The 26,851-nt window shown below is 52.5% G+C and overlaps 1 protein-coding gene across 1 annotated transcript in view; it reads left to right on the plus strand.

Annotated features, from left to right (window-relative positions):
• KCNB1 (potassium voltage-gated channel subfamily B member 1) overlaps window positions 1–20,615 on the plus strand; it is a 77,256-nt gene extending 56,641 nt beyond the window's left edge. Inside the window, exon 3 of the mRNA XM_058679462.1 lies at window positions 17,394–20,615. Coding sequence (XP_058535445.1) covers window positions 17,394–19,403 — 2,010 coding nt within the window. The 3' untranslated portion in view covers window positions 19,404–20,615. The remainder of the gene's footprint in view (window positions 1–17,393) is intronic.
• The last annotated feature ends 6,236 nt before the right edge of the window (window positions 20,616–26,851 follow it).

The raw sequence follows: 26,851 nt of genomic DNA on the forward strand, positions 1-26,851 counted from the left end.
GCATTCATCTAGCACTCAATAATGGATGTGATTGTGGCAGAGAGGAGAGAGAAGACAGAATTTGTCTTGGTACTGGGGACAGGATGAGATTCGTGATGCTGAACTGTTGGCGCATTGCAGAACTTCTTCCCGGCTGGTCCTGGCCCTATCACCATGACACCCAGAGGTGGTACCTGCCCTCCCCCATGTTTGCAAAGTACCAACCAGGAGAACAAAGCCACACGGGCTTGGGTTAAATCCAGGTTGTCCTTGAGCTATGTGACCTTGGGCAGGTGCCTGTCCCTCTCTGAGCCTCATGTTTCCTTCCTTCGTGAAGGTATGAGAGCAGCGTCTTGCATGGGTGTTCGGCTGCCCAGGGGATGGAACCTGCTGCTTCATCATCTTGTTGTGAGCTCTCTTGTGCCAGTTTGATGGGGGAGAGGGAGTTGGGGATCCAAGGACCACATGATGAGGAAAGACAGGTGTAGCTGATGAAGATCTGTTGTTCTAAATTAACTGCATTCATGTATTTTAATTGATTGCCAACATTAACAATTTGGTAGAGCTACTGAGACTTTGAAAGAATGGACCTCCTGGGGCTGCTTCTTTTCCTTCCCGGAGCTGGTGGTGGTTGCCCAGGCACAGCTTCCCAGTGCTGCACTTCCTGCCAGGCCCCAGGCTGGCAGTGGTGGGGAGGGTAGAGGGGAGCACACACTGCACAAAACCGGAAGCAAGAACTTGGAGAGGCAGCCTGGGATGGGGAGAGGGCATGCTGTCAGGGAGGATGAGAAAGAGGTCCTGCAGGAATTCGCAGCTTCAAACTTGGCTGACAGAACAGAGCTTTCTGTTTATTTAATCCTGAAAGCTCCTTGCAAACTGCTCAGAGCCTGGAAAATGAAAACATTTTAGGGCGGAGGCTCCGCAGCAGCCAAATCCCGGAGACTGAAATCCTCCTTTCTGGTTCCGGGAGTAGAGCGCAGGGGCAGGAGACAGGTCGGGGGCAGAGCACTGAGTCAGGAGTCCGCAAATCCAGTCCAAGCACTGCCACAGACCGGCTGCGCCCCCTTGGTCCATCACTGCCCTCTTTGGGCTGTCTCTAGCCTCTTGCCTGGGAATGGACAAAAGGCTGAACAAGAAAGGGGCCTTTAGGCTCAGAAATTTTAAGTCATCTCTTCCATTGCATCCCCTGTGATGTTAGTATGTAGTAGGTGCTCCAGTGGTACTGATTCTGTAATCACAGGACTGTGCGGCACTATGACCAAAGGCTGGGGGTTGAGGACTGAAATCTCAGGGAGATCAGATCCAGGCAAGAAAAGCAATGGCTGCCAAGAGCACGGGGTACCCCATTGAGACATTGGCAGCTGCAAGGCCCCCAGTCCTGAGCAGCCCCTGGGTTAGGTTGAACATGCTCCCTCCGAGGAAATGGTCAAGTGGGGGGTCATGGCATGTGAATAATTGATGGAAAGAAAGATGGGTCCAGGAAATGGAGGGGAAGAGGAGAGAATGGGTGGATGGAAGTAGGAAGACCAGGGGTAAGTGGACAGGAGATGGATGGATGGATGGAAGAGTGGAATATGGATGGAAGAGGGAGGGAGGGTGGATGGATGGCAGCCGTGACAGTGGTGTGAGCTCCAGAGCACCTGGTCTCGCTCTCATTGGCTCATCCCTCAGCCAGTCACTGTGCCCGGGAGGATAACTGTGCTGATTAGACCAGGTTGGGTTCCAGGGCCACTCTTGGATCTGGAGCTGGAGCCAGAGGCAAGCTGGGGTCATCGGAGGAAGAGGAAAGAGATGAGCTGGTCTTCAGAAGGCAGGAGGTCAGAGGGCCTGCTGCTTGGTGGATGCCCAGCAATTTCCTTTTTCTTCCCTGTGCTGTGTGGATAGGGAACATCCCACTGGGTAGAGCAACCGTGGGTTCGAATCTCAGCTCCGCCACTTGCTAGCTGTGTAGCTTTGGGCAAAGTACTTGCTCTCTCTGTAGCTCCACTTTCTCATCTGTTAAATGGGATGACAAGAATGAGTGATCTTAAGTAGCAAATGACATAAAGTGCTCAGGACAGGTCCTGGTGCACAGTGAGTGCTCAATAAGCTTGGGTTATTTTGATTGTCTCTGAAGCAGCCGGACCAGTGCCAATCCCTAGGACTGGGGAGGATTAATATCACTTCCCTCTGCCTGACACTCCCCTCCAGGATCTTCATGCAGCTCCATCCTTCTTCTGTTCTCTTCTTAGACGCCACCTCCCTGACCACTGTGGCTGAAGGTGACCCCTCATACTCAGTCACTATCCATCCCATTAGCCCAGCTTCTTGGCTTTGTTGATTTCCCATTTACTGTTTTAACATTGGTTTCCTTAAGACAGGTGGCTTGGTGATGACCTGTGTCCTTGGGACATGCAAAAGTGCCACGTACAGGGTTTGAGTCCCCAAAGCTTTCGCTGAATGAATAAGCGAATGAGTGGCCTTTTCTTTGTGAACACTGTGTTTCTGCACAGTGTAGCCCAATGAGGGAGGACTCAAGGGAGGGGGCACATCCCCAAGTTGGCAGAGGGCAGCTGGGGGAGGCCGGGGAGTCAGGGGAATGCTGCTCCTGTTGAGATCAGTTCCCGAGAGTCTCAGCTTGGGCAGCCCTGGCATGCAGGAGCCTCATCTCAGCCAAGGTCAGGCTAAAGCTCTAGCAGGCAGGACAGCCGGGCCTGGGATTATACTGCTGCTGCTTAGCCGGGATTAATTCAGACACCATGGCCACAGCCACGGCCCATGCCCAGGGCGAGGCCCTAGCAGGTGGTTCCCAGGCTGCCTCTTCCCTGCTGCTTCTCGGGCCCTGGGGACTTCACAGGACCTGCAGGCTAGGCTTGGACTGCAGACGAAACAGCCGTGTTTGTGGTTGTCATCCACTGCATGCCAGGTTCCAAGCGCTGCTCTCTGTCTGCAGCTCTCTCTCAGTCCTGCTGTATAGCACACCAAATGCATGTATATATTTCTAAAATTCAGTTCCTCCGTAGTAACCAAGCACATATCAAAACCAGGAGGTGTGGGAGGGTCGAGGGTCACAGAAATGACCGAGTGGATCCCTGCCTTCCAGGGGATCAGTGAGGCTTGGCGTTGTAATGTAGCAGGCCTATGTGGGCACTGGTTCAAGTCCCATCTGCTCTGCTTCCTATCCAGTTCGCTACTAATAGCCTGGGGAAACAGCAAAAGACATCTGAACGCTTGGGCTCCTGCCATCCCACATGGGAGACCCAGCAGAAGCTCCTGACTTATACCTGGCCCAGCCCTAGCCATCATGGCCGTCTGGGAAGTGAATCAATGGATGGACCATCTCTTCTCTTTCTGCAGTTCTGACATTCAGATAAACACATCTTTAACAGAAAACGCACCTGCAGGAATGGAGGAAGGCAGGAGGAAGGCAGAACATCCTCCTCTAAGAAGTGTGCTTATACCCAGCCCTCCACCTCCAACATTGGCTGGTGGGGGCCTTGCTGCTAGAGGGGGATAGAGTAGACTGTGGAGACCACCTCTCTCCAAAACACTTTTCAAATGGCTAATGGCTGCTGGTACTCAAAAGACTTCCATAGCTCCCTTTGCCTGCAGGCTGCCACATAGACCCCACAGCCCAGGCGCACGGCTCCTCATGACCCGGCCCCAGGTACACCTCACAGTCCTCTCTGTTGCAAGAAAAGCTCCCTGTCTCCCCCAGGTTCTCAGAGTGATAGCATCGGGCCTTCCGGCCTCACATCTTTCTCCCACCCTCGAGCTCCTTACTGGTTCCAGGTCCCCTGGAATGCCTCCTGCACCGGCCCTTCCCTGCCCCAGAACCTCTGCTTGGGCCTCCCCTGGGCCCTGGAGGAACACCCTTCCCCACGTCTTCACATGCCTGGCTCCTTTATATTGCTTAGTTCTTCACTCCCACGTCGCCTCCCCAGAGAGGCCCTCCCTCCAGGGCAGACGCATGGAGCAGTTGCCCCTCCCCTTTCTGTTGCCGTTTTATCCCCTAATTCTGTCCGATTAAAATTTGGCAGGATGGATGGTGCAGAATAGATGAGGGCTATGGAGCCCTCTAGAAGCAGCAGAGATGGGAGTGCGGGAACAACAACAGTATTTGCCACCCCTGCCAGGACGGGGTGAGCAGGCTCCGCATGGGCAGGTGGATCCAGCAACCACCCATTTGTCTGGCACGGTCTAATGTATTCCCTCATCACTGATCAAACTCATGATTTGTGCCTGGGCTCCCAGCCCAGATCCCTGCAGCGGCCACTCAGTCCTCACCCCCAGGGTGTTCAGGCTGGGCCTTCAGAGCATCCACCGGGACATACTACCACCTGCAGCTGCCACTGAGGAGCATGGAGACCCAGCCTCAGTGGCATCAGAGCTTCCAGATTGCCTGCAGCAGCTGGGATCTGAATTTGCAGGGAGCTACTTCCCTGTGGGAGCCCAGCTCCCCGCCTGGGGTGGAGGTGAGGGGACAGATGGAGCCCTCCGGGCAGCAGGGAGCCTGGGTTCACAGCCTTACACCACTCACCCTTCACGGACACCAAGTGGCAGGTTCCACATGTGCACTTTTCTGTATCTGGTCTTCTGTTGGTGAGGAGTGCTCTGGCCCCAATGAGAGGAGGAGACTGGGGCCCTGAGAGAATACCATAGGCCAGACTGGTCTCAGCCTCCATCAGAGACGTGTTGGTTTGCTCAAAAGCTCTGCACCAGGAGCCTGCACCTGCTGGGTCTGACTGCATCATCCAATCCCGCCCACTTCACACAGCGGGCACCAAGACTCAGGGAGGCTGAATCACTTAGCATAGGGCCCCCAGCTGGCAAGCGCTGACTGTGTCCCCGCCACCACCCATCCACTTTTGCAGGTGAATTCTCTGTCCAGCTCCCATGGGAAAGCGCTTTAAGTTCAAAGTTCAAGTGAACGCAGAACCCTTGATGGTACTGAGCCAGCTCCTGGGCTAGCTCCTTGCAAACACAACTCTTCAAAGCAGTGCTGGGACCTCGGGCCTTCCCCTGATTGCAACCAGGCCCTGACAACAATTTTCAGGAGCAGTGGCATTCTGGCATCTGCCTCGCCGTATCCACTGGCCCTTGATCCTTGCTCCCAAAAGGGCCCCACCCAGGCCAGGAGAGTTAAGTTCGGAGGATTCAAGAAAAAGCCAGCAGCTTGGGGCTCACGGGAGTTCTACCTGCTGGCATTTGCCTTCCATGCCTCCTCTCCCCTATGCCTGGGTCTGTGGATGAGGAGAACTGACATTTGCTGAGGACCTACTGGGTGCCAGGCACCTTCCTGCAGCCTGACAGTATGTGTCAGCTGCTTCTGGGCCCTGTAATCCTGGGCAAGTGACAGCACCATTTGACTGTTCTGCCAGCTCGTCTATAAAATTCATGTAACGGTTTTGTTAGCCTTGTCAAAGCTAGGAGCATTAGCAGGTTCATGTTAGTGGGAAGTCCAGAACTTCCGGCTTCAGAAACAGCTGTATTCAGGTGCTCTCAAGAGAGTTGCCAGAAAGCTGCCATGGCTCCCGGCACAGCTCCTCGGCCCCAGCAGCATTGATATTCTAGGACAGACTCTATCCAGAAGGCCAGAGGGGCTCCTGTCCCTCCCGATGGAGATCTCATGCACCTGATGGCCCTGGGCAAAGGCAGCTTCTCTTTCCCAGTGGTTTCAGAACATTTGTCCTGTGGAACCCCATGTGGCCCATTTGAATCATGCCCACACTGCTAAACCAAGCACTTCAGCCCACCAGGCAAGCTTGGGTCTTCTTCTTATTCCCTAGAATCAAAAAATAGGATCAGCATCACCCAGTATGTGAGTACAGAGGAGGGGCAGTTTCCAACGTGATGCAGTAATACTTGGGTAGGAACCATGAGGATGGATTGAGATGGTATTGCTCTCAGCCACAGTGTGTGAACGGTTAGATGCCTCCCAGCTTGCCTTTGTCGTCTCCCTTGTGAATCCCCGAGTATCCCCCAGACTCAGCATTATCCCCTGGGCCCACAGTGGGCAGGCACGAGTTCAAGTCCTCAGTCTGCTATGTGACTCCACCCTGGCTGAAAACCTTGTTTCCGCCAACGGTGGTGTGGATGTTTATAGCACCAAGTGCCAGCCATACCAAATGCTCAACTTAGAAATTAAGCCTGTGGGAAATTGATCAAACGTGGAGTCCCGCCCGCAGTTGCCTTGGCAGGGCCAGACTGAAGGATTTCGCTGGCCTCCTGCGGTCCACAGGCTGGACATTCCACCACCCTTGCCTAGGTGAATGATGTAACTGCTCCAAACCTCCAATTCATCCCCTGAAAACTGTGGGGGCTGAGAGAAGCTGCCTGCTGGGGAGGTTTGAGTCAATGCATTGGGGACCTTGCATGCAGTAGGCGCTCAGCAATGGCGGCTTCTGCTCTCAGCAGCTTCCCTGTGTGCACACAGTTGCCCCGGGCTGCATGGACTGACAGTTACTCCACACCACCATGACTTTGGCAAGGTGGTTACCCCTGCGTGGAACATCCCCTCATCCCTACCCTTCTCTCCTGCAGGAATCCAAGCCCAGGCCCAGATAATCTCTCCTCTAAAAAGCCTGCCTTTTTTGTGCCTCAGTTTTCCCAAATACAAGATAGGAATCTTAAAAGTGTCTGTCTCTTATGGTCCATAAAAGGAAGAACTGGGTTGGTTATGTAAAGCAGTTGGCACAGCGCCTGACACAGTGATAAATCAATAAATATTAGCTGCTATTATTACAGCATTATTTTCAGACATTTAGCTGCTAATTCAAGCTTGCATTTTCCCATCGTGCCTAGCACAGGATGAGTATTCAATAAGCATATTGCATTTGAGGGTTCTGTAGGGATCATGGCTCCTAAATCCATGTGTCCCTGTAAGAATGGAGCAGGAGGGACAAGAAGGAGATACTGGTAGAGAAATCTGGGTGGAGGCCATTCCCTGCTCATACAAAGGTCCTGGGGCAGGTGTGAGCTCAGCATGTGGAGGGGCAGGGACGGGGTCTTCCAGAAAGTTTATGGAAAATGCATGTTTCAAGAAAGCTGTGCCCTGATTTCAATTTTTTTTTTTACTTCAAAAGAAAATTCTCTTTTAACTCCATGCTCTTTTTGAAGTGCCCCTGGTGATGGCCATTGTGGCCAGTAGAGAGCGATGGTGCTCTGAGAGGTCAGCCAAGGTTCCAGCAGACAAGAGCGGCCGAGAACCAGGGTCTCTGTGTGCAGCTGGGAGCTGCTGGAGGGCAGTGTCCACCTTAAAAAGGCTGCCAGGGTAGCAACACTCAGAAGGCTGAGTGATGCATCGAGGGCCTCTCCTTTCCATGTTGGGGATGTCAGGGCTCCCCAGGAGTGAGAAAGTACAGAGGGGGAGGGGTGGGGACAGGCGATCTCCCCAGGCCAGGGGAGCAGCAGGTGAGAAGGGGCTGGGGTCCCTCCTGCCTTCCCTCTGTAGCTGGACAAGGAGAGGCCCCTACTGATTCAGACCAGAAAGACAGGGTGAGGGTAGTGCCAACCATGGACCCGGGAATCCTCCTTCCCAGGTTCTGGGGAACGCAGCTGTCTTCTGAGCCACTTGTCCAAGTGCATGCTGGTACTCTGAGGAACTGGTTCTTACCTTAACATAAAGACCCATTGAATGGGTCAGCAGGTCTATGTGTACGACTATATTCCAGAGGGTTACTGGGCTGACCACATGCTGTGTGGCTTAGGGTCTGTGCCCAGCATCAAGGTAGATCTCAGAATAGCTTTGCACAAAAGATTGTCACTGCTGTGTTCCCGGAGCCTAAAAGAGCACCTGAAACATCACTGAATGAGTGAATGAATGCGTGAATGAATGACAGCATTGCTTTCCCCTTTTTACTGAGGAGAGATGAGGTTTCTCATGTCAACTTCCAGGAAATGTCAGGGCAAGGTGCAAGCCTGGGGCTCCTCAAGCCCACCCTGCCATGCACCTGCCTCCAGGGAATGCTGAGAATAATGCAGTGATAGCTCATTGCAGTAGCTCTGCAAGCTAGAAGGCTCTTTGTCATGTTGCCCTGGGGTCTTCCTTCTATGGTCCATGAGCAGCTGGCATTCCCTGGGCCCTTCTCATGTGACTGGGTCCCTGTCTTCTGGAACACCCCCCCCCAAACACACACAACAACAACTCAGCAAGGGAGGGCCGGTGGGGAAGCCCATTGCACAAATGAGCAAACTGAGGCTTGCCGAGATTAAGAAGCTTGTCCAACGGACCACGTTTGGAGACCTGGGCAGCTGGGATTCTGAGGCAAGTCAAGGTTTTAACTGACACACTAGTGCCTCCCTCCTATTGAATCTTGCTCAGTAGTTCCTTTTATTTTTATTTATTTTTTTTAATTAAAAAGGTACACGGGAGCTCACATCTGCTGGTTCACTCCCAGATGGCTGCAACTATCGGGGGTGGGCCTGGACTGAAGCCAGAAACCAGTCTAGGCCTCCTGTGTGGGTGGCAGAGACCCAGTAGCTGAGCGATCACTGCTCTCTGCCAGGTGCTGCTTAAGCAGGAACCTGGAGCCAGGAGCTGGAGCCGGAAATCAAACTTAGATCCTCTGATGTGGAATGCAGCTCTCTTAATCAGCATCTTTTTTTTTTTTTTAAGATTTTATTATTATTGGAAAGCCGGATATACAGAGAGGAGGAGAGACAGAGAGGAAGATCTTCCATCCAATGTTTCACTCCCCAAGTGAGCCGCAACGGGCCGGTATGCGCCGATCCGAAGCCGGGAACCTGGAACCTCTTCCGGGTCTCCCACGCGGGTGCAGGGTCCCAAAGCTTTGGGCCGTCCTCGACTGCTTTCCCAGGCCACAAGCAGGGAGCTGGATGGGAAATGGAGCTGCGGGGATTAGAACTGGCGCCCATATGGGATCCCGGGTTGTTCAAGGCGAGGGCTTTAGCCGCTAGCCCACACCGCCGGGCCCAATCAGCATCTTTATCAGCTGTTGTCCCGATGCTCACCTGCAATTGCCTTACTGATCCCACCACCAGGCCAGCAGGCCACAGCTGGATCTTTGTCAGCTGCTTGTCCTTGTCCAGGAGGGCTGGGGTGGTTAAAACTGGAGAATGAAATCTGCCATCTCACTCAACCAGATGAATCGGTCAGAATCTGCTAGATGATGATAAGTAGCAAACAAAGCCACCAGCAGACTTAACAAGGGAGCTGACATTTGCAGAATTCCTAGCCCCTCTTCAATGCCTATCTGGAGGTGATACACGCCCCACCCACCCATCCAGAGTCCCCCTCCCATTCAGCCGATAGGAAGCGGGCACCTGCAGGGCGACCAGGAAGATCAGTGCCGGAAGCGTCTTCCCTATGGGCCCCAAGGCACCCTCACTTCTCTTTGACTGTCACATCAGACAAGACTAGGATATATTAAGGAGTCTTTATTAACCAAGCTTAGTGATGATGGTAGGACTCACTAAAAATTAGCCAAAGACAAGTCACCATGGCAGTCTAGTCTAGATCAAAACCCTGAGAGGAACAAATGGTCATAACCATGAAGTCCAACCACTAAAATGAAGACCTGTGTTCCAGCCTCCCCAGCAGTATAAATTGTCCTAAGAGATGTGCAGCGAACAACCTGGACATGCTTACAAAGCTGCAGACATTCACCCTTTCCTGGCTTCTCTGTCCACATTACATTATGAGTTCACTTCTCTTGGAACTCTTGCCAGTACACAAATTAGAAATATAAAGCATCCTAGCACTCACATTTTCACTGACTCACCCAAGCAGTGAACCCAGGGTGAAGAATACAGATATACAGGAGCCGTGTTCAGGGGCTACCTGTCCTTGGAGTCTGACCACAGGAAGCCAGAGAGCAAGCAGAGTTCCAGAACAACAGAAGCATGCGACCAAGAGGGTGAGACCCTCCCTGACATGAGCCTTTATGGGGGCTTGAGAGGCGAGTGGTTACACAACAACACAATACCAACCCCCTCAGGTTCCAGATGATGATAGGTGAACATCATTTAACTTACCGGTGGACAGAAAGGACCACATAGGTCGGGGGAGGAGGCATGGTCCCTGAACTAGCTGCCAAAGACCGTTAGCACTAGAAAGCAGAACTTCTGTCTACCCAGGCTCCTCTCCCCACCTGTGCATCTCTACCAAGAACCGGCTACTGGGCAGGCATTACCTGCTGCTGAGCCACTGGAGTGCCTCTTTCCCTCCGGCCTTACACGGTAACAGGACCTCTGTCTCTTATCAGGGTGAGCACTCCCAGAGCTGTCACACCCAGCCCTGCTCGCCTGGCGTCTACTTCTGGGAGCAGGCCAGCCACCTTAGTTCCCAGAGACTGCGCTGGCTGCTCCCCATTCCTGCAGAGGCAGGGGACAAGGCAGGAGCTGTCCCTTCCTAGAATTCTGTCTGCTGCTTTGTTCTGATCCAACAAGCCACTCTCCACAGCAGCAGGTGTGGCCCCATGCTGCTCGCCACTATGAGACTGGGAAGCCCTTCCTTGGGTTGGTCGTGTGCAGATGTGGGGAGCGGATCGTCACTTGGGCAGAGAGGATGCCTTCAGAGACTGGGCCTCTCTGGCTGCAGACGCCAAGTCCTCTTCCCTGGCCTGAGGCCATTGTCCTCCATGGGAACGAGATGTCCTCCGTGGGGAGGAGGTGGTGGTGCCACTAGCTTCCAGAGCTTGGCCAGTCTCTTAGGAGGAGGTTGCTCAACCCACGGTGTATTGGGAACAGTCATCTTGGGAAGGTGACGGGGCACAGGTTAGATGTCATAGCCCAGACCCCAGGATGCTGGCCAAGGAAAGGCCCTATTGGGGGTAGGTGCTTGGTATATCAGCTGAGATGCTACTTGGGGCCCTGGTTTGTGTCCTGACTCCTCCATTTCCAATCCAGCTTCCTGCTAATACACACCCTGGAAAGCAGTAGGTAATAGCTCAAGTACATGGGTCCCTGCCACCCTCATGGGAGACCCAGACAGAGCTCCAGGCTCCTGGCTTCAGCCTGACCCAGCCCTGGCTGTTGCAGGCTCTTGGCAAGTCATGCAGTGGTTGGAAGATCTCTCTGTGTCTGTCTTGCCTGTCTGTCTTTTGAATAAAATGAAAATACACAGAAGAGTGTCAGAGTCTGGTATAAAAACATTTCAGCCCTGCCCACCCTTATCATCATGGACACTTGCTAAGCCTCAGGTTCCCTGACTATGGAATGACAGGAGTCACAACCTGTAGCGATGTTCTCAGGATGGAGTGACTGCCTGTGTTCCCAAACTGCTTAATGAGAACACTGCTTGTACTCTGAGAATTCCAAATGGAGAAAAAGGGGACATGGCCGCTGCTCTCAAGTCATTTACCCTCCCCAGATGGTAAGTGGACATTGCAACTTGGACAGTGTTATGAAGAGAAGGATGTGGGATGAGGAGGCCCTACACTTGGGCATTTGCCTTGGTTAGGGAGGACAGGGGCAGCTTTCCTGGAAAGGTGACGTTTGAGCTGCGACAGGTGAGTAGGAATGAACCAGGCAGAGAGACGGGAAAAGCATTCCAGGAAGAAGGAACCACACAGACAAAATCCCTGGAGCCTGAAGGCTCATGGAGGTTGTGGGAGCCAAGGAAAGGTGCAGGGGTCTGAACCGAGAGAGCAGAGGACAGCGTGTGGCAAGGTGAGGCTGCAGAGGCAGGCAGGGTATTGGCCAGGCTGCAGCTGTGACACCCATGATGCAGATGACAATATTGACAATAGAGATAGCCCAGAGTTTGCAGATGTTTTCTGCAAAGGGCCAACCCAGGGCTGGGATTAGCTTCTGTCTCAGATCCAGGAGAGCTGCTTTATCTCTGCCCATCTTGCTGACCCCACCCCAGCCCCAACCAGCATACAGGAGAAAGAGGGAGAAAGGCTTGCCTCGTTTCTGTTTACCTTTTATTGGCCAAACTGAATCACGTGACCACATCAAGCTGCAAGGGAAGCTGGGAAACATAGTCTTTATTCTGGTTAGCCTGTGTCACTCTGTGTCCTTGATGATGAGAGAAGGGATGACTAGATCTTGGGGATATCAACTGGCCTTTGCCATGGAGGGCCAAGTGGCTTTAGGGCCAGCAGAAAGCAGTCTGTTGGTGGTGGTCCTGTTGGCTGGGGTAGCGATGCAGGCAGAGAGAATGGTGTTTGGATAAGGACTGACTAGATCTGACACTGGCTCAGACACAGAGGCAAAGGGTGCAGGGCAGTGTGGCAGGTGCGACCCCCTGGCTGGTGCTATTAGATGTGATCTTGGCTGGGACATTCCTCTGACCTCGTGGCAGGCCAGCAGGTGGCCGATGTCTTCGCTGTTACACCAGGTCAGCCCAGCATGACAGACATGCTCACTACAGAGACGGACAGCTAACAAAGAGGGAGAACCCTGCGCTCCTGGCCTCTGGCCTGCCCTGTGGAATGCTGGCTGAGTGGTAACAGCATCTGATTTTCCCAGGGATATAAAAATAGGGGTATGTGTGTGAGATCTTCCCACTGGGCAACTTAAGCACAAGGAAATTTCTCAGCCCAGGGCATTCTGGATGATCACTACAGAGGCCCCCGGAGCAGCCTTGCACCCTTCTCCCCATGCATCTGTTCGCTCATCTGAACCCCTGTGTCTTCCTCTTTTGTTGTCCAAGCACAGGGCCCTGGGTTCATGTCCATGCATGTCCAGCAGTGCCCCCTGCAGGCTCCTGACTCCAATTTCTCAGACACATTCCCCACACCAGGGTCCCCTCCCACCCCCTCCTGGAAGGGAGGTGGACAAACCTCAGCCTGCTCCCAATCCCTTTAATCGGATCTGCGCCAGTGACCCTTCTAATTAAAACTCCCCCGGCTGTAATCCTGCCTTAAAGCTGGGGGAAACGGAAGTGCCATACAAGGAGCGAAGGGTGTGACGGTCCCGAAACCACCACCCTATGTCTTTGGGACTATCCTGGGGAAAGCCACAAGCCTGGGAACCCCACAGCACTCTCAGAGCCTCCATTTCCCCTGTTTTCTGTCCTGTGATGGAGGGCGAACCCATGCTATGCCAGGCACTGTGACACCAGCTGGGGACGTGGGGGTGATGAGCTAGCCAAGCCCGGGTCCCCAAGGAGCTGGCGTTCTACCATGGGACAGAGACAAGGAAACAGCCCAGAACCGCTCAGCTGGGGGATGGGAGCCGTTCCAGGGCTATGGAGGCCCGAGAACAGGCCTACCTAAGCCAGACTCGGATGAGGGTCTAGAAGTGCGAGCAAACACCACAGTGCAACTTGGGAAGTGACACTTGATAGACCATATTCTTTCCTACCACCGGGCCCTTGCACCCGCTGTGCCTTCTGCTAGGACATTCAGCAACCAGCTGCTTCCGAAGAGAGGCCCGCCCTGACCACTCAAGCTTATACTCCCCACCGGCCAGTGCCATCCTGTGGGTCCCCTGAGTCTGTCTTCCTCAGTGACTCGCAGCAGGTGACACCAGCTGACATCACTCTGCTCCTGCACTGGATTGTGTGTGCTTTGCCTGCCTCTCCCTGTGAGTTCTAAGAGGCCGGCGACATTACCTTTCCCAGTCATGCTTCCTCCCCAGGAACCAGCACAGCGTGCTTGTTTGTGCTCGGTAGCTGTGGGCCAGTGCAAGGCAAAGGCATCGGAAATGCATCTGTGAGCATGGGGCGGGCGGTGGAGCTGTGCAGGGTTAGCAGAACGGTGGCCTGCTAGGGGCCCTGCTGCTCTCTTGTGATCTGGCTTTGGGGATCCAGAGCATCGGGGTGCTCTTGATGGAAGCAACCTTTTATGTAACTTTATTGAGACTTCTTTTATGTGTCATGGGATTCATCCCACTTCCAGCCTATAATCCAAAGAGTTTCATTTTTTGTTTGTTTTTGTTTTTTTTTAGTAAATTTACTAAGTCATGTAATCATCACCCTCAACGAGATAGTAGGACATGTTCATGATCTCGATGACATCCCGCATGACCGTTCCCTGTTAATCCCTACCCCCACCCTGGCGAGTGCTAGCCTACTTTCTGTCTCCACCGATTGCTTTATCTGGACATTTCATCTAAATGGAATCAGATGATGAGTGGCCTTGTGCGTGGCTTCCTTTCCCGAGTTCAGCGTGTTTGCGGTCCATCCCTGCTGGAACATGCATCCATCCACCGCTCCTTTCCCGTGCGAACAGCATCCGACTGCATATACACACCATACCTGTGCATCTGGCCACCACTGGTAGTCGGTCGGGCTGTCTCTGCTCTCTGGTGGCCATGAAAAATGTCACTGTGGTTGCACGTGTGTCTGAGAAGCCATCTGCAAGCCCTAATGGCACAGCACGGCCCTGTGCTTCCCACACGCTGGTGTTGCTGCGCAGCCTTGGCGGTGATGGACTGTGTGGCAGTGGGTGAGGCCCTTCCCTTCCTTGCCACAGTCTCGCCACTCGCCCAGAGAGCTGCAAGGAGACTGTGCAGGAGCAGTGCAGTCCTGAGTGTGCTGGGCTCCCAGGGTAGGGGCACCAACTCCTGACTGCCACCCGGGGCCCTTCCACTAGCCCATCACTTCTCCATTCATGCAGACAGGTGGGCTTCCCACACCCAGAGAAGGAGGCTGGTCTGGCATCCTCTGATCCTCCCACCCAGTCCCAGCAGTAGGTGCACCTGCCCCAGGACCCAGTGGGGCCTCTCCCCTGCCTAGGCGTCTGTCCTTGGGCTGAGGGGAAACCAGGGGAGGGCACATCCTTGGGTACAAAGCCATTGCCTGCCTTAGAATAACAGGGCCCAAGGACTGTACAAAAGCTGGGTGCATAATTCATGCGCCTGTCGGCAGAACATCAATTATGCGGCCTTCCCTGGTGTTGTCTCCAGGTTAGAAACTGGAGCAGGCTTCCCCTGCTGGCCTCTGGGGAAAACCGGAGCTCCCGGCTCTTAAAGAAGCAGGCTCTTCCCCAGCAATCTTCCAAGGGTATTGTCCTGCTCAAGCAGCTGGAGCAGCTGTCCACAGGGCTCAGCCTGCTGGCTGCGTGGAGAGACCCATGCCCAGTGTGCCTAGTCCAGTGCTAACAGCTGCGTGCGTGCCTCTCCACAGCAGGCCTACCCAAGTCCCACAGCCTTGGGCTGGTCATTCTCTGCATGGGGGTGAGGGGATGTAACCCCAGCCTCCTGGCACCAGATGCCAGGAACACACTGCCTGACCCAGTCCTGGCTGTTAGGAGCAGCTTTTGAACAGTGAACCAGAGGATGGATTTACCCTTCCAAATAAAAGGAAAGTAAATAATTAATTGAAACCAAAAGAGAAAGAAAAAAGAAACACACACAACTCAAAAGACCTTGAGCAAAATCTTGAATAAGAAAAATTTCCAAAAAATGAGCTGCCAAGATGTTTTATTCCACTAATCACACATTCATGGTGATGAATATTTCATCTGTACATTCCCGCATGCGCGCACACACACGTGCGCGCGCACATGCACACACACAGAGCAGTACTTTATTCTTTCCTGGGATAAGACTAAAATAAAGCCAAGCAGGTGAGTGAGTGGGATAGGAGGCGGTGCTGGCATTTGGGAAAGCCAAGTCGGAGAGCCACAGCCACGCAGTGTGATGACTAAACAAAGCAGTGGCTGGTGGGGGTGCACATACATTCATGTTGGAAATGACACGGAGAAGCAAAGGGAAAAGCAAGACCTGCACAGAGGGACCTTCGGCAAGGTGTCGTGGCTGCCTGCTCTGTTCCTTACCATAAGTGGAGGCTCACAGGTGTCTGTCAGATTATGGCTCATCAGTGATGTCTAAATGGAATCAGTGTAGTGGCTCAATTGGCTAGTTCTCCACCTCCAAGCACCAGGATCCCAAATGGGTGCTGGCTCATGTCCTGGCTGCCCCACTTCCCTTCCAGCTTCTTGCTTGTGGCCTGGGGAAGTAGTCAAGCATGGCCCAAAGCTCTGGGACCCTGCACCTGCGTGGGAGACCTGAAAGAAGCTCCTGGCTCCTACATCGGAGTGGCTCAGCTCCACCTGTTGCAGCCATTTGGAGAGTGAACCAGCAGACAGAAGATCTTCTCTGTCTCTCCTTGTCTCTTTAAATCTGCCTTTCCATTGAAAATAAAATAAATCTTTAAAAGAAAGTAAAAAGAGGTGGACTTGAGATTCACTGCAGGATCCAGAAGTACCACGGTCCCCACCACAGAGTCTGCATTTCCTTGTAAGATACAGTTCAGGACACGGGCAAGGGACTCTTCAGAGGCTAGCTGGTCTGGGCTGAGCCGGGGAGGCGAGCCAAGACAGTGCTGTGACGATAGGTGACGTATATTAGGTGTCCACAGGGCATGCAGGCAGCTTTCCTAAGCTGTGCATGCATCATAGCATTCTGTCTTTATGGCAGCTCTCTAAGGTGGAGATGGCGACAACCCTCCCACTCTGCAGGTGAGGAAACTGAGGTGAAGTAAGATTTAGTAGCTTGACCAAGGAAAAGAAGTAGTTGAGTTGGAGCTCGAACCTCAAGCAAGTTGTTGACGCCAGAGCCCAGGCTCTTAACAGTTGCCCTCAGGACAAGCCTGGTAAGCAGTCCCCCACTCCCTCAGCAGGAGCAGTGGTAGAAAAGCAGAAATCTTCCAGTTCTTCATTTCCCCCATGGAGTTAGTATTGCTGACACTAAATGGGATTGTAAGAATAAGGTTACTGGGTTTTTTTGTGTTTTTTTTTTTTTATTTATTTTTATTGCACAGTCAGATATACAGAGAGGAGGAGAGACAGAGAGGAAGATCTTCCATCCGATGATTCACTCCCCAAGCGGCTGCAGCAGCTGGAGCTGAGCCAGTCCAAAGGCAGGAGCCAGGAGCCTCTTCCTGGTCTCCCCCGCAGGTGCAGAGTCCAAAGGCTTTGGGCTGTCCTTGACTGCTTTCCCAGGCCACAAGCAGGGAGCTGGATGGGAAGCGGTGCCCACATGGGATCCCAGTGCGTTCAAGGCGAGGACTTTCGCCTCTAGGCTATTGTGCTAGGCCCTGAATAAGGTTATTATTTGTACCATCACCATCCTCCACCACAACACTAATACAAATAGCTCACCAACAGGAATCAGCCCACTGTGGTCTGCAAGGCACATTCAGCCTGCTGACTGTTTTTATAAATAAAGCTACACCCATTCTCTTAGGTGTCACCCATGGCCGTGTTTATGGCTACAGAATAAGGTATCAGTCACAGACAATGCATAGGCTTCAAAGCCTAACCCAAGTACCATTCGGAACCTTCCCAGAGAAGTTGGCTCGGCCTCTGGACTTGCCAATTGTCCTGAAATTGTTTGCTGTTCTCTGGGCTTTGGTTTTTTTCACCTGCACAAGCAACAATCAAAAGGAATTCTCTTTTCAGCTCACAGTTCATGTGACACGTTCTTGAACATTCCAAGTCCCTGTAGACTGCATAGGTTGGTTAGGAGACTGTCCCATGTGTTGGTGGTTCATAACCAAATCCCCTCTTTTCTCCTCACAGATTCTGGCCATAATTTCCATCATGTTCATTGTCCTCTCCACCATTGCCCTGTCACTCAACACCCTGCCCGAGCTGCAGAGCCTCGATGAATTTGGCCAGACCACAGACAATCCCCAGCTGGCCCATGTGGAGGCTGTGTGCATTGCATGGTTTACCATGGAGTACCTGCTACGGTTCCTCTCCTCACCCAAGAAGTGGAAGTTCTTCAAGGGCCCACTCAACGCCATCGACTTGCTGGCCATCCTGCCGTACTATGTCACCATCTTCCTCACCGAGTCCAACAAGAGCGTGCTGCAGTTCCAGAATGTGCGCCGCGTGGTCCAGATCTTCCGCATCATGCGCATCCTCCGCATCCTGAAGCTAGCACGGCATTCCACGGGCCTCCAGTCCTTGGGCTTCACTCTGCGAAGGAGTTACAATGAGCTGGGTCTGCTCATCCTCTTCCTCGCCATGGGCATCATGATCTTCTCCAGCCTGGTCTTCTTTGCCGAGAAAGATGAGGATGACACCAAGTTCAAAAGCATCCCAGCCTCATTCTGGTGGGCCACCATCACCATGACAACTGTTGGGTATGGGGACATCTACCCCAAGACTCTCCTGGGAAAGATTGTTGGGGGGCTCTGCTGCATTGCAGGGGTCCTGGTGATTGCTCTCCCCATCCCCATCATCGTCAACAACTTCTCCGAGTTCTACAAGGAGCAGAAGAGACAGGAGAAAGCCATCAAGCGGCGAGAGGCTCTGGAGCGAGCCAAGAGGAACGGCAGCATCGTGTCCATGAACATGAAAGATGCTTTCGCCCGGAGCATTGAGATGATGGACATTGTGGTGGAGAAGAATGGGGAGAATGTGGGTAAGAAGGATAAAGTACAAGATAACCATTTGTCCCCCAACAAGTGGAAGTGGACAAAGAGGACCCTGTCTGAAACCAGCTCAAGTAAATCCTTTGAAGCCAAGGAGCAGGGATCCCCTGAGAAGGCTAGATCGTCATCTAGTCCCCAGCACCTGAATGTCCAACAGCTGGAAGACATGTACAACAAGATGGCCAAGACCCAGTCACAGCCCATCCTCCACACTAAGGAGGCAGCCACCCAAAGCAAACCAAAGGAGGAGCTGGAAATGGAGAGCATCCCCAGCCCTGTGGCCCCTCTGCCCACACGCACCGAAGGGGTCATCGACATGCGGAGTATGTCGAGCATCGACAGCTTCATCAGCTGTGCCACGGACTTCCCTGAAGCCACCAGGTTCTCCCATAGCCCTTTGGCTTCACTCCCTACCAAGACTGGGGGCGGCGTGGCCCCAGAGATGGGCTGGCGGGGCGCTCTTGGTGCCAGTGGTGGGAGGCTTGTGGAAGCCAACCCCATCCCAGAGGCCGGCCACTGCTCTAGCTTCTTCATTGAGAGCCCCAAGAGTTCCATGAAGACCAACAACCCCTTGAAGCTCCGAGCACTCAAAGTCAACTTCATGGCAGGTGAACCCAGTCCGCTGCTCCCCGTTCTGGGGATGTACCACGAGCCTCTTAGGAATCGGGGGGACGCGGCGGCAGCTGTTGCTGGCTTGGAGTGTGCCACGCTCTTGGACAAACCTATGTTGAGCCCCGAGTCCTCCATCTACACCACAGCAAGTGCTAGAACACCTCCCCGGTCACCTGAGAAGCCCCCAGCGATAGCGTTCAACTTCGAGGCGGGAGTCCACCAGTACATTGACGCTGACACGGATGATGAGGGACAGCTGCTCTACAGTGTGGACTCCAGTCCTCCCAAGAGCCTCCATGGGAGCACCAGCCCTAAGTTCAGCATTGGGTCAAGGTCAGAGAAGAATCACTTTGAAAGCACTCCGCTACCTGCATCCCCAAAGTTTCTAAGGCAGAACTGCATTTACTCCACGGAAGGGTTGACTGGAAAAGGCCCCAGCGGTCAGGAGAAGTGCAAACTCGAGAACCACATCTCCCCCGATGTCTGCGTGTTGCCAGGGGGAGGAGCTCACGGGAGCACTCGGGATCAGAGCATCTGAACTGCCCCCTCCCTCCATGGAGAGGAGACTGTGCACTGCTCACCTTGCCTGCCAGAGGGCTTCTGTGGTTGAACTCTGCAGAGCCCCCCTCCTCACCAGGGAAAAGAGAGACTGCAGAGCCAACATCTTGGGGCGCAAAGAGCCATGAACGTGGGCATGACGTTTGCCAAGTCATGTCACGCAATTTCACCACCCTCCTTGGGGGCCGGGGATGACAAGAGTGGAGCTCCTAGGCCACCACCACCATTCACCACCAGGGCCACCCACTCCCCTGCCTTCCCTCCCGGCTTTCCATCACAGCCACTGTGGGCAGCATTCCCACCCTCCTGGCCTTAGCCAGAGAAGGCTGCTGGACCAAGGGGCTGGTGTAGCCAGAGCAAGTGGATTGAGGCAGCGTTGCAGTTGCCCAGCCAGTTACGAGGAACGCTGCTCTGTTAGCTCCTGCTGCTGCTCCAAGGGTCCGGGGAATGCTGGTGATGGGGGAAGCTCTCCATAGATGTCTCCACTGACTTCAGTGTTCTGTATTTGGAGATGTCATGAGAGGAAATTGCACGCCTACTTTTGCTCAGTGTTAGTTGCCCTCTGGCAGTCTGGAAGAGGCTCAGAAGGCAGGTACTGAGCCAAAAGTGTGAACCCAGAGGATGGCTTTAGGATGCTAGAAGGAAGATGCTTCCTGACATTGCTAGGGTAGACTCAAAAGATATGCAAGTGTCAAATTATGCAAAAGACACAGCTTATTCAAAGCGATTGTGTGTTACAGAAGAACAGCATAAAAATTGGATTGTTTTTTTAAACCTGCAAAAATGAGAGAGGAAAAAAAACACACCCCTAATTGAAATGCCCAGACTTTTGAATACTTCCTGCTGCGGTAGGTACATCACCTACTACGATAGAAATTTTTTTTTTCTTTTTTGTTTCCTGTGATATTCAAGCTCAAAAAAAGTTAATAAAAAGCACTTTATGTTTTTCAAAAATAGATTCTACCAGGGACAGTGTCAACATCTTGCACTTTAAAATGAGCACTATTTTCCCACGGGCCACTCATTGGAACTGTGGTGGGGTTGTTGCTTCTTGCCTGTTTCTGACCACGATGGGTGAGATTGTGCTGGCATCTCTGATTGCCCTATCAGTCTGCGGGCTCCTCCCCTAGCTCTTGGAAACGCTCCCCTTCACTCTCATGGGTCAGCAAGGGTCCTTGGCCCATGGGGCGGGGGCGCTTCCCATCAAGTCCCCCCTTCGGGAGAAATGCAGTGGCACTTGGGCATTGGGTATTGTACTCTGTTCTTTCCTGTCAATCAGCTGTGGGTGTGTTTTCGGTGTCCATGTCCGTACAACAGGCTCCGCCCTCCTGCCAGCAGCCACCGATGCAGCCAGTGCAGACACAAGCAATAAGTATCCATATGCCCTGTGAGTGGTTCTGCTGTTTTTCTTGGTGTTGGTCTTCCTGTCCTAGTTTGATGACCTGGTGTTGTCCTGCCTGCTCTGAGCCCAGTGACCTGGTGTTGGCGGCCACTCCTTAGGGCAGTGACATTGGGCTGAACTGCTGAGTAGCAAGCCCATGGGGCTGGCGCCAAAGTAACCCAGTGTCTGTCTGCCTATCTGTAATACACAGCTGAGACAATGCTGTCGTCCTACTGTTGTGCTGACTGGCCATGTCCCAAGGGTACAGTAGTGCGCAGTGACGGGCAGGGAGCAAAGACGGGATTTGTTTGCCTGTTATGCAGATAACCTGTCACTGGCCTGCCTGTTAGCGTCAGGGGCATGATCCACCTGTCTGTTCTGCCTACCCCCATACAGCAGCCTGACATTGAAACACGTGGGCTCATCACGCCAAACCCAGTTGGTAACCACTCCTCAGCCCCTCCAGGGGCTGTGGTTCCCCCCCACCCCCAGCAGGGTGCAGTCCCATTGCTTGATGTGTGAGTGGAGGAAGATGAGGAGGAAGATGACTGTTAGTGGGCATCTCCAGTGTTCTCAGAGCAAGGCCAGGGGGGTTAGTTAGCGGTGGGGAGTGCGTGAGGCCCCGTGAGCTGGCTGACATAGCCTGGAGAGGAAGCAGCAGCCCCGCAGAGTCGCGTGGCCGAGCACACCGTTGGGGCTGGGGATGCTGGAGGAGCAGCAGCCGTGGGACAAGCTCCCTGCCGGCATCTACCGTGTCTCTGTTTTCCTCGCCGTGTCTGTCTACCATCAGCACAAATGTGAAACTTCAGGGAAAACAAACACATGCTTTTTGATAAAAAGTAAATAGTTGTGATTTCTGATTCAGATATTTTTAGAGCTGACGCTATCTGTAAAATGAGTAACAATAACCATAGTCTATTTTACATATCAGGAAAGTGAACATGTCTCAATATAGCCATATATCATGAGAAGGAACTTAGTGCCCCTTCTTCAAATCAAGGCATTTCCTGTGTTGGTAGAGACACATGTGACTTGTACAGATTAGAAATTATTATTTCTTTAAAAAAAAACTAATAACCATTTGGTGCAACTTTTAACCAAAGGCCCCTTTTGCCTTGTGTCACGTAGGACCTGGCCTTTCTTTGCCCGTGGACTTGGTCTGACCTTAACCTGGCATTTCACTGAGTCACTTTTGAAGGATGAATTCAGAAGTCTATCACTAAGGACCTACCTTTCCAGGTGTCATAGCCAGAGTCCTACAGAGTTCTTATAGAAACAGAATCATTGAAATACAGCATATACTATGCTTAGGAAGTATTGTGTTTGATTGGGTTTTACTGTATCCTCTAATCCACGTGTGTGTATATTGTGGCACTCTAGATCTCTCTGCTCAATTCCACTAGAGTAGCCTAAGTCTTCCCAGCCCGCCCCTCCCCTCTGCACCTGCCAAAAAGGACCAGACTGATTGGCCTATGTGTACACTCCACTCGTATCTATGGACACCGAATGTACCCACACTGAGAAATCAACTCTGAGGGACTCCACTCAGAAGCCAAACTTGATAGACAGGTCTTGGAGAGAAAAGAGGAAAGCCATGATGTGGAGCCAAGGACTACGTGAACCTGGTGACCCGTTTCCAGCTGCGTTTGGCCTATCAAAAGCAGAAAGAAATGAGTCAACCCCACTCGTGAGCCTGCACCCGAAGGCGGGCGGAGGCCTGGTCCCTTTGGCGAATTCAGTGACACATGTCAAGAACTCAGCTGCACTGGGGTTCCAGCTTCTGCCCTGGGGACAGAAGGGCGGCATCTGCCACCAGCACCGAGGCGCCAAGGTGGACAGGTGCTGGGGGAGGCCGTGCAGAACTCCCTTTGTCTTTGGATAAAAGAAACCCTGGAACTTGGGCGCGGCAGATTTCTCAGTGCCTTCTTTAGGGATTCTATCTTAAGCACACTTGAAGGGGAAAGGAAGGAGGAGGAGGCAACATTTGTTCCCAGGAAGCCCCTTTGGCTAGAAGCAAGAAGAGAAAGAAGAAAACAACAAAATGCAGAGCAGGCCATTCCTTGCTTGTCTGATGATCGCTGGCGACACACACGTTGGCAAACAGATCCCACGTGTCTCGGTCACTGTAGCCTCTCTCTGCCCTTTCTCCTAACAAGATCTATGCTCCTAGGAGAAAACAAAATGACACAGTATTCTCTTTTGTCACTGTAATGTATTGTGGGTGTGTGTTACTGTTGTGTATTCCCATCCTGCCCCAGTCACGGCTAGAGCATCTACTCCATGAACAGGGGACATTGGAGATTCACCATGGACAGCGGTCACAGAAGCTGCGTCTCAGTTTCTCTCTGAATTTCTTCACAAACTAAGCTCGCTGCATAATCCAACCCCGGCTTCTGAGCATGGAGCCAAGTAGCTTGGAAACACAGGGGAAGTTGCAAGAAGCCTCCAGGCCTGCTGTCTGGGGAAGGACACTTTCTGTGGCCACGAACTTGGCTGAGAAAGGGGGCTCCCCCCCCGACCCCCATGCTCCTCCCCTCCATCTCCACAGGGCACCAGAAACTTTTCAGCCCAAACAGGTGCCCAGTCACCTATGACTGCTCGTGGGACAGCATCCAAATGCTTTCACTCCACTCAGCCAGGACCACCCAATACAACCCTGGCCACACCCAGAAATAAGACTTACCTCTGCATTTTCTGTGGCCAGTTTTCTGGCTCTGGAAGGATCTGATGCCCTCCCATGTCATAAGATGTCCACGCATCTCAGAGTAGTCTATTTTTCTGTTCAGATAAAAAAGATATATAAATGTATTTTTAGCAAATTTATAATAGGGCAATGGAGTATCATTTCTTCTTTTGTAACACAGAATAATATCTTGCGCGTTGTGTCATTGGTTGGTACCTTAGCTGGTATTTTCTGGTCTTTTTCCATTTCTTCCCGTCTTCCTTGGAACCGTTTTTCCCCCTCTTTGGAGTCTGACTTCCTGTGTCGGCTTTTCCGGACACAAGGCCTCACGTCTGTCATCACTGTCATCTTCCTCATTCTGTCTGTGTGCTTCTCTTGCTTGTTGTTCTTAAGAGTCTATGGCAGAATAAGGCCAAGGGTAGCAGGTCTGCAGGAGGCCCCCTCCCTCTCAAGGTGGGTGGCGGGCTGGTTGATGGCACCCACACCCACCCACCCCATCCTGGGGTCTGAAGGGACTCCGTTTCCTCAGTCCCAGAGATCTGAAAACCACAAATCTCATGCAAGCCAACTTCCTGCTGGCATTTCTGAGATGTAGACGCCCCTCCCCACCCCAGCTGAGTCCCTCTGGGCTGGGCTGGTGCCTTGACCAGTACTGGCTTCCCTGCACCATTGCTCAGAGCACATAACTGGGTTCTTGCGATCCTTGGAGGAACATGCTGAGCTTCTGATCTCATCGCCTTTTTTTTTTTTTTCATTTTTTTTTTAATTAGTCTTTCTTTTCAATGCCTATCTCCTAGCCTCATAAACAGTAGTCAGGCAGCCTGGCAGCCAAACTCTGAGAGATGTTCCCAAATGTCCCTTCCGTCTCCCCAGCTGCGTGGTACCACAGAGCAACAGAACCATGGCCAGGGCAGCGGTGTTTTTCCAGCTGAGTCCCTCTGCCCTTCCAAGCCTTGAGGAATGTGGGATATGCCCTGATGGTCAACTGCATGAGGCAGCTTTCAGGCTCGGGTGGATGGGAGACTTGTCCTGAGGCGGGGTCATTGACAGAAGGTAGTTTTCCGGCTATCATAACAGACAGCAAGACAAAAAAAAAAAGGCCAGAGTGTGTCCAGCATGTATTCATGCAGAGTTTGGTTGCTCAGGCCTCACTGTTGGCCACAGAACTCCGGGCTTGGCCAAGCCACAATCCCTCAATGGATGTGAGCCATTTTCCACATAGTCTCAAGAGGAAATCAACCCAAACACAGGCTGATTATTCTCGACTCTGACCCTAATCCAAGTTTTCCTAGCCCTCAAAATTCTTGATCATCTGGTTTAAACCACAACCAAAGAAGACCAGATTTTCAATTTTGTACAAGAAAAAATGCAAACAAAGTAACACCTCTTGGTTGTGTCCTTGCTTTGATGCCCAGCTCAGCAAACCCCCTTGCCTGGGTCTAATCTAGTCGAGAAAGAGATTGTAATACTTGGAGTTTTCATCCATTGTTTTTGATGCTGTCTTGACTTGGAATCTCTCCTGAAATTCCCAAAATGCCACCTTGAAGAAGTGAACTTGGAAGGGGCTCTGCGAATTAAGCCAGCCCTCCTCTTGTTCTCTAATTCTGCATTCCTTCTGCAGAGCCAGAAATGAGCTAGAGGCTGGCCAGAAGGGTTGGAATGGGACAGTCCAGCTGAAGAGGGCACCGCCCCAACTCCCAGCAGCAAGATAGCCACATGTACATCTTACGCATGAGGGGGCAGGGCAGTCAGCACCACCCCTGGTTTAGGAAGCCTTTCTAACAGACTGGGTGGTCTGACCCCAGAGTCCTGGGCTGACTTGGTGGTAAGCTACCCTACACCACAGGCCAGATGATGTGCAAGATGAATGTTGGCCAGTGAGCCTTAGCATTGCTTGGAACCTGGACGGAGCAAGCATGCAACTCTTTATGTTTATTGGAATGTGTGTGTGTGTGTGTGTATGCACGCGTGTGTGATTTGAACATTCTGAGCACAAGTTCTAGCAAGCCACTGAGACAAAGACTTGGAGCAGCTGGAACTCAGATTATAGCTTATATTTGTAGCTGTTGGTGGCAACGCCAAAGAGGATGCCCCTGCTTCCTGCCCTATGTGGAGCAGTTTCAATGACTGTCAGTCACTCATCCATCCCACCCTTCCCGGGGCCCAGCAGGCCCCACACCGGGTTGGGCCTTGCTACTCCTTCCCAGGCTAGCCAAGGAGCAATCTACCAATCCCCACCTCTGGCTGGCTGTTACTCGGTGCTTCTGCCCTTCTGTCCAGAATCTGCCCTCATGAACTTGAGGTCTGGACAAGAGACACAATGACTTGTACCCTCTTGAACCTGCCATCTAGCAAACAACTGCCCAGACAATAGCAAAAGGGCTTCCCTTGACCTGGTGAACAAAACCAGAGATCACCTTCAAGAACTCTGAAAATGTCCACCTATGAAGGCACCCCAAAGAGGTGGCCATAATGCAATTCAACAATAGAACAAGATTTGAGCTGCCTTCCAATAGGATGCCTGCCATCCCTTATGTTTGCTGCCACCTTCTGTGCCCAGGCTAAACGCACGCTTTCCAAGGATTGCACTTGACCAGAGTCTTCTCAGTAACCCTATGCCCCAGCATACACATGCACTCAGGTGTGTGGAAGGATGAATGGGTTAGAGATGGACTCTGGCTCAGTTCTGGGTGGTGTCGGGTTTCAGGAGATGAGGCAGCAAGACAAATGGACTGAGCAGCTGCTTCCTCCAAAATCAAAACAAAAAAGAAACCACTCCCCAGTTTGAGGCTCTGCCCTATGGAAGTAGCTCAAAGTTTCAATAACATAAGGCTGCAATACAGAACAGTTCAAGAATATGGAGGAATCTCCTCCTTTCATCCCATCATGATATTCTCGAGGGCTGGACGTGGGTCCCACCCCATACTCCTGCCTGATCCTCCCCTTCCCCAACCCTAGTCCCCACCTCACTCTGCTTCCAGAACTCAGCCAGGTCTGCAAAGAAGAGGGAAGTACAAAGAAGAGGCCCAAGGAATTCCAATGGGCCCAGGGCTGGGTCTGGTCTCCTGGGTCCACTCCAGGGTTTGGAATCCACTATGAGATAAGAGAGAAGTCGAGTGCGTTGGAATAGGTGGGGACAAGGAGTGTCAGCAGCCATGACACTGGGCAGTTGGCTGCTTTGTCTTCATTGCAACTCATGATCAAGGGCTGGAATCCCATCTTTTAATCCCCCCTCCGAGGAACTCAGGGCTAACCCCCAACATGTGCTCTTGTCACAGGCACATTATCCAACCCATGTTTTCTGAGTAAATGAATGAATGAAGGCATGGGCGACTGGCTGAGTTGATGTGTGGGCCAAGAGGGA

Source organism: Ochotona princeps, chromosome 22, assembly GCF_030435755.1.
Source record: "Ochotona princeps isolate mOchPri1 chromosome 22, mOchPri1.hap1, whole genome shotgun sequence".
Lineage (NCBI taxonomy): Eukaryota > Metazoa > Chordata > Mammalia > Lagomorpha > Ochotonidae > Ochotona > Ochotona princeps.